Raw genomic sequence first — 13,937 nt, 5'->3', positions numbered from 1 at the left:
AGTAGGTAACCGCTTCACTGTCAACGAACGCTTTTATTTTGAAAGCATGATGCTGCAGCTCCTATACTTCGACATTTTCTTGTCTTGTCGCATGGTGGCAACGACTCCTGGGGCGATCAACACTACAATACTCCTCAACTCCTCCTTTCTTCCACACTGTATCAAGCGGTTTTCTACAATCACCAGGGACTTGTATCTTTAAGGGAGTGGCGGTAGTGTGACACTTCTTGGATCCAAGGGATGAAGGACGGGTACTTGGTACTTGCTTTTTGAAGATATCAGTTGTGTGTGGAGAGTAAAAGAGATATGACTTGCATTCGTCTCCCCATCATTGAAAGCATGATGATTAGTCAAGAGCTTATACTTTTCAGGCCATTTTTGAGAACAAAATACCACAGTGAAGGTTTTTTCCCATTTATTTATTCCTTATATAAATGCTTTCTAAACAATTTTGGTAAAAATAAAATCTATCAATAATTATAAATAAAATAATCACAATGACTTTGACATGGCATTATATTGCACAATTATAAGCCTTTACAACAATCACAGAACAAGTGTTGCTCAGATTTTGTGTAGCAGGAATGTTGAGAGGTTGCATTCAACATATTTGTCATTTTACAAAGGCAACAAGCAACCCGAACCTCATTTGTTTTGCTGCATTGAATCAATGTCTACACAAATCAATTTGAACATGATGACTCAACAACCAAGTGTTTTACTTTCACAATTTGTTGCTGCTGCCTTAGCTTTAGATTAAGAAACAATCTTGGTTGTGATACAGATCTACAGATCTGCTGTTTGCTGCTAATGATCAAGGAGAAGGAGGTCTCACAGTTTAAATTCACACAAGAACAACGTTCCAGTCTTCTGGAATAAATGTGAACCGAATACCTGTAGTTAGTCTCGTCTGAGTGAACATAATACAAATCTGAGTACTGTAGTTGCAATTTTTACCAGAATTAACATTAGTGCCTTTTAATTGCTTGCCAGGCCAACATTTTCTCATTTCACAGGCTAGGTTTTACATATCAAATCAGCATAAGGGCCAAACACTGCTTTGTCAGTCTATCTTTGTTGGTAATGATCGGTTAACTTTACAAAGGCCAACATAGCACATTTTTGTTCCCCCCAATTGATATTTTTTATGCAACCACTCAAAAAAAACCCCCTCAACTTTATTAAGATGCCTTTGTTGTCTGTCATTAGTGACAAAATAACACTTTTGATCATGTCTCCATCACACTCAGATCATCTTCAAGCCTCATTGTGTGCTCTGGAGATACTACCACCTGTGCAAAGATATGTAAAAGTACAAGAAGTGGACTCTAATCTTGACCTCATTGATGTTTCCAAAGGATCACGACATCATCTTCCCAGGCAACGATAGGGAGCTTCCTGAGGTTTCCACTTATGATAGATGATAAAATAAACAGATGAATAAAGTCGCAATGCTTGAAGGTTACCACTGACACAAATTCCAAACCCTGTTTTTCCAACTCTGGGTATCCCTTCATCTCAATTCCTGGCAGCACATTCTGCAAGAAAAGACACATTTATTGTGAGTGTGTGTGTGTGTGTGTGTGTGTGTATAAGGAGGGGAGGGCATAAAAGATAAGCAAGTGCAAAAAGTATGAGTGTAAAAATGTACTTGTTCACATGTTCTCAACTTCTTCTCTGAGTTCAGAACACACTTCCTTTAGTAACATTTCCATCAAGACCTTTAAAGAAAAAAACACTCCAGTTACACTTGCACAGACAAAAAGAAAAAAAAAACTTACTAAGAAAGCTAGTGTTCTTACATAGAGAAGATGTTTGTTGGCACTCGCTTCTTGTAGGGCATTGAAGACCTTGATGACTCCATGACGGGCATTCTGTTGGCCCACTAGATTTGCTAATGCATCTGACATATAGGAGGTAAAATACATACGGGGGGGGGCTACCAGTTATTGTGCATGTTGCATTTCAGTTTCGAACTTAGAGCAATGTTAAAATCACAAAGTTAAATAATTCACTTCGCTCCTTCTCTCTTTTTGAAATAAAGACCTAACAATATTTATTTGCTACCTGGAATATTTTCAAGTAGTTTTTGTTGAGCTCGTTCCTTGGTTTGAGTGCGTTCAGCATCAGTTCGGACATTGACATGTGGTGCCAGAATCCCGTTGGGCCAGAAAGTGTCCTTGAAGACATTGATGTAACACACCAACATCTGTTCAGAGAAGATCCAGTTCACTGTGTCCCTGATCTGCCTGCAGTTGGGCAGGACAAAAAGTTCAAGTGGATATGCACGATACCGTGTTCAGAATTACATGTTATTCATATCACTTTGACTTTCCACTTGTACTCACTTGTTGATAGTTCGTCCAAATGTCACCTGGACTAGTGCAATAAGGGTTTTCCTCACCCATTTAAACACTGAGTGAATGAACAGAAATATGTGGATTTAAATTAGGTGTTCATAAACAAAAATAGAGATTTACAAAATTGATTCAAGACAGAAGTATCAAATTAATAAAGTGTGACGAAAGCGACAAAATATGATGCAGGAAGTGTTGCACTCACTTCCTCTGAGTTCAAATATCTCGCCAATGAGCATAAAGCAAGGTTCAGCCAGTGCATCTCTCCTTCCGTCTGTCTCATCACCGTAATCTGACAAGTCGCTGTCGTCGTCTGCCTCCTCCTATAAACAGCAATAACAGCACATGCGGCACTCACAGTCCAAATGATGGCCAGGGAGCCTGTATGAGTTGGTACCTCTGTATGAGAAAAAAAATCCCCAGGAAGTTTCTCCAGGAAAGAGGCCAGAGAGAAAGAAGACTTCTTCTGAATGGACATCACCTTTAAACATCAGACAGGAGCATAACATGAATGGACTGCATTGCTTCTGTCATACAACACCAAATTAATACTACCGGTATACTGTATTAAACAAACAGCTCTTAGTAAAGGTGATATCTTTCATCACTTTAGAGTATCACGATCAATTCTATGAAGGGTCGCCCTTGATGACACATTTATATCTGTTTTGAAAAAACGTATTCGAAATTAACTCTAAAAGTTGGTGTGAGCTAATAGCCACAGAAATGACAAAATTGATTTCGTACATGTTACTTCTTTGAAAGAAGAATGAGAACAAATTGGTTACCTTGAGGTGTTCTGGAGACGGACTGAGGAATGCATAAAGTGCTTCTGACTGACACAGTCGTTCATCTGTCAGCAGACGCTGCAAGCACATGTACTAAATTTTATGAACTGCTCAGCGACAGTGTGGCCACTGAGCTGCCATGAACCAAACAAGCTCAATCGATCTCTTAGACTGACTTGAAGTGAATCTATAGTACTATTAGAATTTTTTTGTTGAATCTTGGTGAGCAGTTTATCTTTCTGTGCTTCCTTCTGGAAACAACTAGAGTTTAAAAAAAACTACTTAAATGTGACGAAAGAAAGTTATTTTAAAAAGCACTTTAATTCTTAAAAGAATAGCCGTGTAGCATTCTAAATACTGGTCTAAGTGTGACTGTACATTATATATATATTTTTTTATTTACCTGTAAAAAGGTATTGAGCTGAGTTTTGCTCTTATCCAAGAACTTCTGGTCAATGGATTTGAAGGGAAGCTTGCTGAGGGATGGTAATTGGAGTTTCTTCAAAGATGGAAAACACTGAGAGAACAAGACTGTAATTATTAATGGTCGCAGTGATATTGGACATCACCCTTATCGCCACAAGTAATGACTTGGCAATATATTTCCACGTGATCACTAGAATTAGTCTGTTTGATTTTGTGTTACCTCTGTCAGTTTGCGGTGCAACATGTGGAATTCAGTAAGTTTTCTTTGGACGCTCCAGTGGCTGTTCACGGTCTCCTCACCTTCCAACAGGTCGACACACACATTGTAATAAGCTACAGTTTCCCCGCCTTCCTCTGTAGCCTGGAAAAAAAAACACCAACACTCATTTTGTCAAAAATTATTTTACCATTTTAAAATGTCCACGGTACACATTAATTTTCACAAAAACCTGTAGTATTCGATGCTTCATTAGATAGCACAAAATAAAAGACACTCTGGGATTGTACTGTTTGTGGAAAAAAAAACTGAAATATTTGTCATGCAATCAGTCAAGCGTTTGCCAGACCTAATCTACCCAGTGACATCTTTTTTCTTGTTTGTTCCTACCCACAGAATGATATGGGGCATCAGCTGGCTCATTATGTTAAGGTATATGATAAATCAAAAATTTAATCAAAAAGAAATTACTTCAGCAGTGGTAATTGTAGCGCTCCAGTGACCCAGGTTTTCACACCACCAGTCAGTTCTGGTGATATGTCGCTGAAGTTCACTGTGCTCTCTCTCCATGGCCGCTATTTCTTCTTTTAGTTTGCTCACAATCTAGAAACACACAAACAGTTTAGCCGGCATGCTAACCGACAGCAAATGTCAAGTAAAAGCCTTCATAATTTCAAAGATTTCAATTTTGTTGACACATAATTTGCTTTCGCAGGCCACATACAATGATGTGGCGGGCCGGTCTGGCCTGCAGGCCATGAGGTTTTACACATGTAATAATTCGATCCATACCCTCACAAAGCTAGTTACTTATAATAACATTAATTATTTGTTAATATTTCCTTACCCTCTTATCTGGTTTGGGTGCATTCTGAATAGAGCCCAGGGCTTGCCTCTTATACTCCAATTTGTCATACAGCTGGCGAAGTTTAGTGGCAGCATAGCTGGCCTGTTCATTGATTCCTTTACTGCCCTCATCACACACCTCCTCTCCAGCATCTAGAGCCCGACACTACACCACAACACAAACATATTTCTTGAAGATGTAGAACTTGAAATGTGTACACCCCCAAGAGGAATGTACACACGAGGCATGTGCAGATATTGTGCATTCATGGTAAGAATCCGTGCATGTTTTCTAACCCCTTCATCCTTCTCCTCGGTGCGACACTGTGACTGGCTGTGCTGCTCATCTCGTTTGATGAGCCTGTCGTAGAGATCCGAAACCAGGAAGGAAGGGTAGTAACGCTCCCTCATTGTCTCAGCCACCTAGAAATTGGCATGGACAGAACTGACACTGTAGAAGAACATTTGGACATTGCATGGCTTTAGTGCCCTATAGTTTTAGGAGTAGAAATTTGACCTGTTCCTGTAGTCTCACAAAGACTTCAGTTCCTCTATTTCCTACTAAACTCTGTTGGATCTCCTTCAACAAAAACTTCTCCACCGGAATCTCTCTACTTTCTACAAAGAACTTCTGGTAGATTTCTCCAACAATTTGGGGCACCTCATTCTGTTGAATACAAATGCACAATGACACACCCATGCCAACTGTACTTTATTCAAACTTTCGCTGAGTTAGTATAGTCAATATTTGGTTACGTGCGTCACCTTGTTGGCAGTTTTCAGTGTTTCCACCAATTCCCAGAAGCTTATCAGAGCTCTCCGATCAACTCTCTCCATGTAATCTCTGAAATGTTCCCTGTAACCTGGATTGCACATGATGTCATCGAACAGGAGAATCTGAATATGAGGAAAAAGGCTAACATGAGGCAAATGGGATTTGGTCCAATGAGATAATCATAATTCAGGCTTTATTCTGTAAAATGAGCCAGAATGATAAGTCAGAAATGTACTGTACATAATATTAATAATAATAAAATTTTAAAAATGAGTACCCTCTGGCTGAGAGGCTCATCACTGTCATCGGCTCCTCCATCTTCATTGTTCTCATAGTTTGGTCCACCTAGTAGCCGGATTCGTTTCTCACATTGTTTCTTAGCAACAGTCAGCTGATTGATGTATCGTTTCATGTCCCTGGCCCTTAGCAGGTCTGCCTTCATGGCTGCTGATTCTTTGCCTTTACGCTCTGGGAGAGACAGAGACAAACCGAGTGAGTGAGACCAAATTATTTAGTGTCGAGGCAGTGTCACATCACGGCAGGTTCAAAACCCAATTGCTGACCGAACTTCCTTGAAGAACTGAATTCTGCAGAATAGATCCAAAATGTAGATAACCCTCACACATTTTACATGAATGTGAAATATTTTGTCATCAGATTCAATACCAGGATGTGTTAAGAATAGAGATCACCAGCGGGCAGCAAGTAGAACAAAATGAATGGGACATTGTGAACACTGGCAGAGATATACAAACTAAAGTGTTGCATATTGATATGCATCCGTTTCCCACTTATTGTGAGAAACCGTTAACATGAATATTATCTTCACATAAATGATTAGCATGAATAATTAGAAATATTACTCAATGTAATTTGAGCACATTTGTTATTTCAGCAATGTGTATCAAACTTAGCATTGATCAGTGATCAAGTAGTAGCACTCAGTTTCAAAAAGTTTGGTGACCCCCCAGTGTCGTGCAGTTTCCACTCTAATAACTAGCCGGCCACCACCGGATGAAAGCAGCAATCAATTGTACAGCTTTTGATCAGTCACATTTGCAAGTAGCAACGATGCTAATGCTGTACATAGATCACAACTTAAAAATTATTAGCTAATTTATTATTTCTGATTGGTCCATGCTGCCCGGAGACAGCTGGGATGGGCTCCAGCACCCCCCGTGACCCTAGTGAGGATCAAGCGGTTCGGAAGATGAATGAATGAATGAATGGTCCATGTCTTAATAGTTCACCGTGTTATTTTATTTTACCTTTCCTTTACAGTAGAATGAAAATAAAATCAGTTAACATGTTTAATTATTCTATGGTTGAGTGAACGCTGGCGCGTTTTGGCTGCCGCTGCTCAACCCGTATTGTTTTGTGTTTTTTGTTATTGTAAAGTGTCCTTGGGTGTCTTGAAAGGCGCTTATAAATAAAATCTATTATTATTATTATTATTACTAGTGCTTTAAAGCCGGCAATTTTATAGCAATGAAAAAAATGGTGGCCAGTCTACAAACAGCATGTTCTTGGCTCAACTGGTCCATGACACAAAAAAGGTTGGTGACCACTGCATTAAGTCACTCATTTTTGGATTTTTCACAGATGCCCCTAAAATTTGAAGGCATTCTTTTATGGAAACATATTCACAGAAGCAAAATATTACTAACTTTGATGAGGCTAACGATTTAGGTTCTAAATTTAGTAAAGCTGACGCTATAGAATTTAACAGCACAGAACCAAAAGAAAGCCAAAAAGCCTGACTGAAGTTTTGGGGGGGGGGGGGGGGGGCAAAAAAAAACAAAAAACATTGATGAAAAGCAATAAATAGTACCTTTCTGTTTCTTGAGCTGTGGCAGGCTGCTGATGGTGGTGGCATGAATAATTTCTACCACTATCTGATACCTGCAGGGAGGAAAGGTTGTTGAGTAAATAGTGTGATGTCTTTGGATCTTTAATACGGTATGACTAAAATTACATGAACAATCATTTGATATCTTTTGCAACCTAATGTAATGAGAAAGTGTTGAATCTGAGTAATATGACTGAAGTTAGCAAATAATATTGGATTAATGAGACAAAGCAGCAATATGACTTTTTCTGCATTGAGCTCTCTTACATTGCCTCAGACGCATAGTCTGCTCCCATGGCAACAACAGCCCACAGCAGCAAAAAGATGAGCCATTTACACTGTTTGCTAAACATATTTGCGTAAACTGCACTTAGTATGTAAGGACAGTAGGATCTATTGTGCATGCGCTGTGCATTATTTCGGTGTCATGCCTGAGTTGTTTGAGGAAAATGACATCAGTGGAAGTTGATATCAGTTTAATGAAGTCTTCATAAGAGGCAGCATAGGCGTAAGCTTTCTTCTGCTGCTCAGCCTGCTGCTCCCGCTGCTCCATTTGAGATAGCAGCATCCTGTTTATGGAGTCGGGGTCGCTAAGAACCTCCACCAAAGGCTTCAAAACTGTAGAACACACACGCACACACACCAAAAAAAAAGGTTATTTTTTTTCAGACTTTTTGACTTAAATAATTGTTTTTAAACAAAAAAGGAGTCTTTCGTTTTGTTTAGCACACACCGAATTTGGTGTGGTGATCAATGACTTCCGCCTCATGTTGCTGACTTCTACAATCCAGTGGCAATTGTCTGCTATTGACTCCTTTGTAAAGGGACAAAACAGTGGTCCATCTGGCCATATAAATAATGCAAATTTGTACAGGTATTTAATTGCCGTTACTGGAGATAGACATTCTACTGCGGTTTATATGTTGATCGCGTGGTCTAATCACTGAAGAATGCAATAGAAATCTTGGAACAGTACCTTTTCTAACGACTATATCAAACTACATATCTTGCTTGGCTCTCGACGAAGGCGGACGCTTTTGCTGTCTGCTCCTGTCCCCCCACCCCCACCCTTCCCTGCTCGCCACTCAGTCCATGTGCTGTCTTTGTCTGACTTTTCCTAGCCTCCTGTCGTATTTTCATCCTAAAAACAAACATGGAATTGGTTGGCTGGTCTCTCGATGCCATCGACAAAATTTTGTCGATGAGAAGAGCAGGCAGTGGGGAGCCTACTTGCCCCTCGGGGACTTTTGCTGCTGGGTACACCCTAGATCCTTGGAGGAAGCGGAGAATGGTGTGCCTGTCAACACTGTCCGTTGAGGATGTGGATGACATCTACATTATCGGCCTTCCGATAACAGGTATGCTGCTGTTTGGTGTTAGCAGTTACCTGATCTACCGCAAAATTCAACCGACGGGAGCGGCTCTATTGGAAGGGAAGAGGCTGCCGGTCTAAGGATGGCATAGTGCGGATGTCGAACACTCAGACTCAGACTGTGCTCAACCACAAACTGTTGCGGTTTTGGAGCGTCTCTGCAAGATGGTCAAGAACTTGGAGAAACTGGAATCCGTGCTCAAATATTGACTGAAATCACGGATTTGGCTGATCGACGCCACTAAAGAGACATAAGCCACGGACTCAATGCTGTCTTAAATTCTTGGGCAGCCTGCTACCAAAACAACATCTGTTATCTCGACCTTCCCCTGATGAAAGTATGCACGGAAGCTAGTTCCCCACCATCACCCCCTCCTTCATACATTCCCTTGTTTCACCGTCTTCATTGTTTATGTCTTGTGACCTGTTGTAACTGTCATATGCTTGTGCAGGAGTTTTTTGCCTAACTCAAATTATCCTCAAAATGAGGGTAGTTCGAGCGTGGATTTTTTTCTCCCCCTCTCCCTCCCTTGTGGTTTCTTTCTGCCTTCCGGATTGAGTGAACGCTGGCGCGTTTTGGCTGCCGCTGCTCAACCGGTATTGTTTTGTGTTTTTGTTATTGTAAAGTGTCCTTGGGTGTCTTGAAAGGCGCTTATAAATAAAATGTATTATTATTATTACTATTTTCAAAATACGAATGCATTTGATTACTAGCTATTCAAAATGGCTGCTAAAATTGATTACATTGGCATCACTAACCTCAAAGAACAGAACATGGTAATAAAATCAAAAGGCACTATGCACCTTCTCGAAACCACATGACTTGATTTCAGATTTTGTTTTAACAACTTCTAAGTATTGCAGTGACTGATAAACAAGTTGAAATACCTTTCGTAGTGATCACTTCTGTGAGGCAGCAGCGTAGTGTGTGAGACTTTGCATCCTTTTGTGGCAACAAACATAGCAGCAGTATTCTGGCTACGCAGCGAAGGAAGGCCAACTCTGACTCCGGACTAACCAAACATGGATGGAGCGGAAATGGCTGAGCTCCTTCATCTGGTCTGTCCACACATAAAAGACACACAATGAAGAAGGAACAGGACAGGTTCTGTCATCTTGACATGAAGTACTTAAAAGTCCGAGTGATTTCAATACCAAGCATCGCATAGAGTTCTGGTAGACACATTTAATTCCAAATCATTTTCACAAATGGGAAGGCAATACAGTAATATTAAGGCTTCCCTGGCTTTATATGATAATGAAACTAGTTGATAAGTGAATATTTGGACTTTGTGTTTTGGTGGCAATGTGTGTGTCAGCGTCGATGATCATGTAATTTCTCTCCACTAACATAAGCAGAGAAAAGAGTGAATGAAAGCGGGAAAAATTAGGTGACAGTTACTTTATTACATTCGACCACCACAACACTGTAAAACAAACTTTTTCTTGAAAGTTAAGGAGGGGTCAAACTCATTTTTATAACGGGATACATCACAGTTACGGTTTCCTTCAGAGGGCCGTTATGACTGTGCACCCAAATAAATGATCGCCTCATATTACACTCAACACATTTATGAATAAGTACTTTTGAATGGTAAACAATGCTTGCAACATCTCAATGTTCTTAAAAGTGAAGCTAATTTGCTAAGTTGGTATTTTACCAAGAAACATGAAGTCAATGCACATACCGGTAATTTGCTTTTGTGGGCCACATGAAATGATATGGCAGCCCAGATCTGGCCCCCGGGCCTTGAGTTTGACACCAGTGGTTTACTCTACCACACTCCCTTGCAGGTTCTGTACATTTTTCATTTTTGTTTGTTTTTATGAACATAAATGGATTGGTAGAAGTGTGTACCTTGCAGATGCAGCCTTGAGGCCAGTGAAGTGTGTATGTAAAATTCGGATGGTGTCGTAACACACCACGTTAACAAGATCTATATCGGCAAGTCGACATCTCAACTGCCCAATCATCTGCCACCAGTCCTCTGACAGCATGGAGTACAACTGGCCCTCATCACGACTCAAAGGAATGTACCAGGACAGGATGTAGTCTCTGTAGGCATAGTCCAACACTGTGGGTAGACAACATGTCTTAATCAAATATATTTTGTGGTTGAAAATACAAGCTTTAGCACATCTGGGAACAGAAAATATCACACGAGATAGTAACCTAAATATATATTCACATCAGAGTTGACACAAATTGCATAATGATCCACATATTTTACAAGTGAATGTGCTTCTAGTTAGCCAAATACGGTCCCTCCAAAATTAGTGGAATGGCAAGGTCAATTCTTTTGCTTCTGTTGTATACCGAAGACTATTTGGGTTTCAGATCAAACGATGAATGTGACACAAAAGTTCAGAATTCCAGATTTATTTCATGGTCTAGAGGTGTTGAACAATTTAGGACAAAGCACCTTTGACTTTAATTATGAAAATCTCAAATCATCAGACACCCCCAGGGTCGGTAAATTATTACCACTGCCGCTGCTCAACCCGTGTTGTTTTGTGTTTTTTGTTATTGTAAAGTGTCCTTGGGTGTCTTGAAAGGCGCTTATAAATAAAATCTATTATTATTATTATATTATTATTGCTTGAAAATTATATATCTGAGTCTGGGCATTATGATGGCATTTTAAAAAGAACAGTGTGTCCAAATATACCTGTACATCCATCGCCCCCCATTCACTGACGCCCATGCTATTCATACGCACTCGATGAATTTTATCCACACGAATTATAAATACTGTTTATTATTGTTGTAAAACACAATACGAACAGAAGGTTGGGTCTCCAACTATAATCCGATCGGGACCTTAAAACCTGGAGATGTATTCATTGTGGTTACAATGACAACAAGAATACCTTGACAGTAGTGTATTTTTTTAATGATAATCAATAGTATTTTTTCCAAACACATGCAGCAGGTTTAAATACACACCCATTGTGTAAATGAGGAAGGCAACTGATTCTTAGTTTCGCAACTCATTTTGCAGGCGTGTTAAAACAGTGTCTGGCTATGATGACATGGGGGAGCAAAGATCCATCACTCAGCAGTTTTTTTTAGGAGCTGAGGTTGTTGTGACATTTAGCAGAGCCAGTGTAACACATTTGGCATTTGCTCAGCATAAAGTTGTAACACAAAAAGGTGTCTACTCGTAATCAGAATGTGCAATTTTGTTAATAGTCATACGACCATCATTTGGGTGTAGAAAAAAAATGTTAAAAGAAAAGCGCTGATTAAATGATTAATCACTTCACAACAAATTGAATTAACTAGTGTGTATGCAAGATGAATTATAGAACAGAGGATTGTCAGGAGTGACATTTTACTGAAGTGCAAATACACTGATTTTATGCTGGAGTTAACATTTAAGATATAGAAACACGGAAAAATACATTGGCCGATTTTGCATTGGCCATTTGCATAACATTTATCACAATAAATAAGAATAAGAAATGCAAGAAACACAGCAAAGGGAGTACTGTATACGGAGTAGATGTTCCTGAAGAGAATGATGAATATATTTTGCTACAATTATGCATCTGCTATAGTGTCTTTAATGATATAAAGTTTGGTGATGTACAACTTCCGTTTCATCCTGCGCACTGCCACACAAAAAAATTAAATAACTTAATTCTTACTTTACCTTCCTTGAGGACTTTGTCCAAATTGTGTGATACCACCACCCTCCGACTCTGGCTCAATTCTTGAACTGGGGCAGAAAATCGAGTCTGAAAAAACAGTTAACATCAGTTCATTCCCTTCAGTCTGTGACAATGTAAAAGAGCAATATAAACATTGGGGGAAATGTGCTACAGCGAAAAATGTACAATTGACAATGTCTTTCAGACTGAAAGTAAAAGAAATATGTTGACTTTCTTTTCCACAGAAGCAACATGAATAAGTCATTGAGCAGAGGAATGAACAAACAAAGCCACTGCTTTCCCATAAAAAGCAAGACAGTATCACTTTTCTTAGAATGATTCAACCAAATTGCACAAGCCTGTTCTTTGTTGATGAATGCATGTGGTCCCTTTTCACACAGCAATTTCAGTAAAAGCCTGAAGAAATGTATATCGAGCTCACTGAAACCAATGCATTAGTTCAGTTCAGCACCACATGACGATATCTGACATCAATACTTGTGTGAAATTTTTTAAAACAGCTTTTGCAATTATAATATCGGTTAGTTTTAATCGGCACGCCAACCAAGTTACATACATACAATATGTGTTATTTGCAGTGGTGTAGAAGGGCACTGCATTGTATGTCTAAAATCTACCTCATTCAACTAAGAGGGGCAAAATCTTGACTGAGTCTGATGCTGTGCAGGTCTACTCCACTGCAAACTACACCAATATATTTATAGGTCATTTGCTACAGATTATATTAGAACTCATTAGACCAGTGTTTCCCAACCTTGACTGAGCCAATCCTATTTTACAATAAAAAAAAATCTACCAGCACACCGACACACAATTTGTCATAAAAAGTATGAATACTGAAATTATGATTTACTTATAAACTGACCAACCCAGTGTGAAACCTGTGCCCATTGAATCAAACAGAAAACTAATATACAAACAGGAAGCCATGACTTATTCTGGTGCATGAATGGCAACAGGTGGATAGACAGATATGTTGTACTCTTTGCCATCCTTTGGAAGAGCATTTCATTGCTCTGCCTAAATGAACATAGATATATTTGTAATTTATCAATAAAAGCTTTTCATAAAATTGGATCATTTCCCACAGTACCCCCTGACCATCTCTAGCGGCACAAGAGTGAGCCAAGCACCCGGGCTGGTAATACTGTAACTGCAATTGATTGTGCAAGTGTACCGAATGTTGTGGTTGGTGGAAGGAGGGAACCTGTGTCTTTGAGACACTAGAAACATCTTACCATGAGCTTGTTGAAGAACTCCAGCTGTTGGACTGAATGTTTCCTGTGTCTGTCAAAGCAGCTGACTTTGAGAGGACTCTTCCGGACAAGCAGAACAAAGCTCCCAGCCAGGAAACAGAGGAGGGCGAATGACACATAAATGAAGAGCTTCAAGATGAAAGAGGTAAGGGACAAGCCTCCCCATGACAGCTGGAACACTATTGCTGCCACTGCACCCAGAAAGAAAGCCGGGACAAACCGGAAAGAGGAGCTAAGAGGAGAGGAAGAGCTGGCAAACATGGGCCCCTCTCCTGCACAGCGGCTCCCTCCAGTCTGTTTTGTTGTGGTAGATGAGGGGGTGGGCATACTGCGACCCCACCATCCATATATGTGCCACTGCAGGTTGGGCAGAAAA

General features: G+C 39.8%; 1 protein-coding gene across 1 annotated transcript; it reads right to left on the bottom strand.

The window, feature by feature from the left end:
- Nucleotides 1-400: 400 nt before the first annotated feature.
- snx25 (sorting nexin 25) lies at nt 401-13,888 on the bottom strand. Its single transcript, XM_086138965.1, has 22 exons — nt 13,544-13,888; nt 12,287-12,371; nt 10,489-10,705; nt 9,519-9,691; nt 7,690-7,876; nt 7,241-7,311; nt 5,687-5,877; nt 5,400-5,531; nt 5,152-5,301; nt 4,932-5,057; nt 4,636-4,800; nt 4,260-4,391; nt 3,792-3,932; nt 3,549-3,662; nt 3,146-3,223; nt 2,755-2,838; nt 2,563-2,680; nt 2,349-2,415; nt 2,068-2,249; nt 1,803-1,903; nt 1,652-1,721; nt 401-1,538 (listed from the first exon to the last, which is right to left on the bottom strand). The coding sequence occupies exons 1-21, from the start codon at nt 13,886-13,888 to the stop codon at nt 1,656-1,658; spliced, it is 2,925 nt and encodes a 974-aa protein (XP_085995091.1). The 3' UTR covers nt 401-1,538; nt 1,652-1,655.
- Between the last annotated feature and the right edge of the window lie 49 nt (nt 13,889-13,937).

Source organism: Hippocampus guttulatus, chromosome 2, assembly GCF_054856545.1.
Source record: "Hippocampus guttulatus isolate MCC_2025c chromosome 2, RoL_Hgut_1.0, whole genome shotgun sequence".
Taxonomy (NCBI): Eukaryota; Metazoa; Chordata; class Actinopteri; order Syngnathiformes; family Syngnathidae; genus Hippocampus; species Hippocampus guttulatus.
This window is presented reverse-complemented; position numbering and strand designations above follow the sequence as displayed.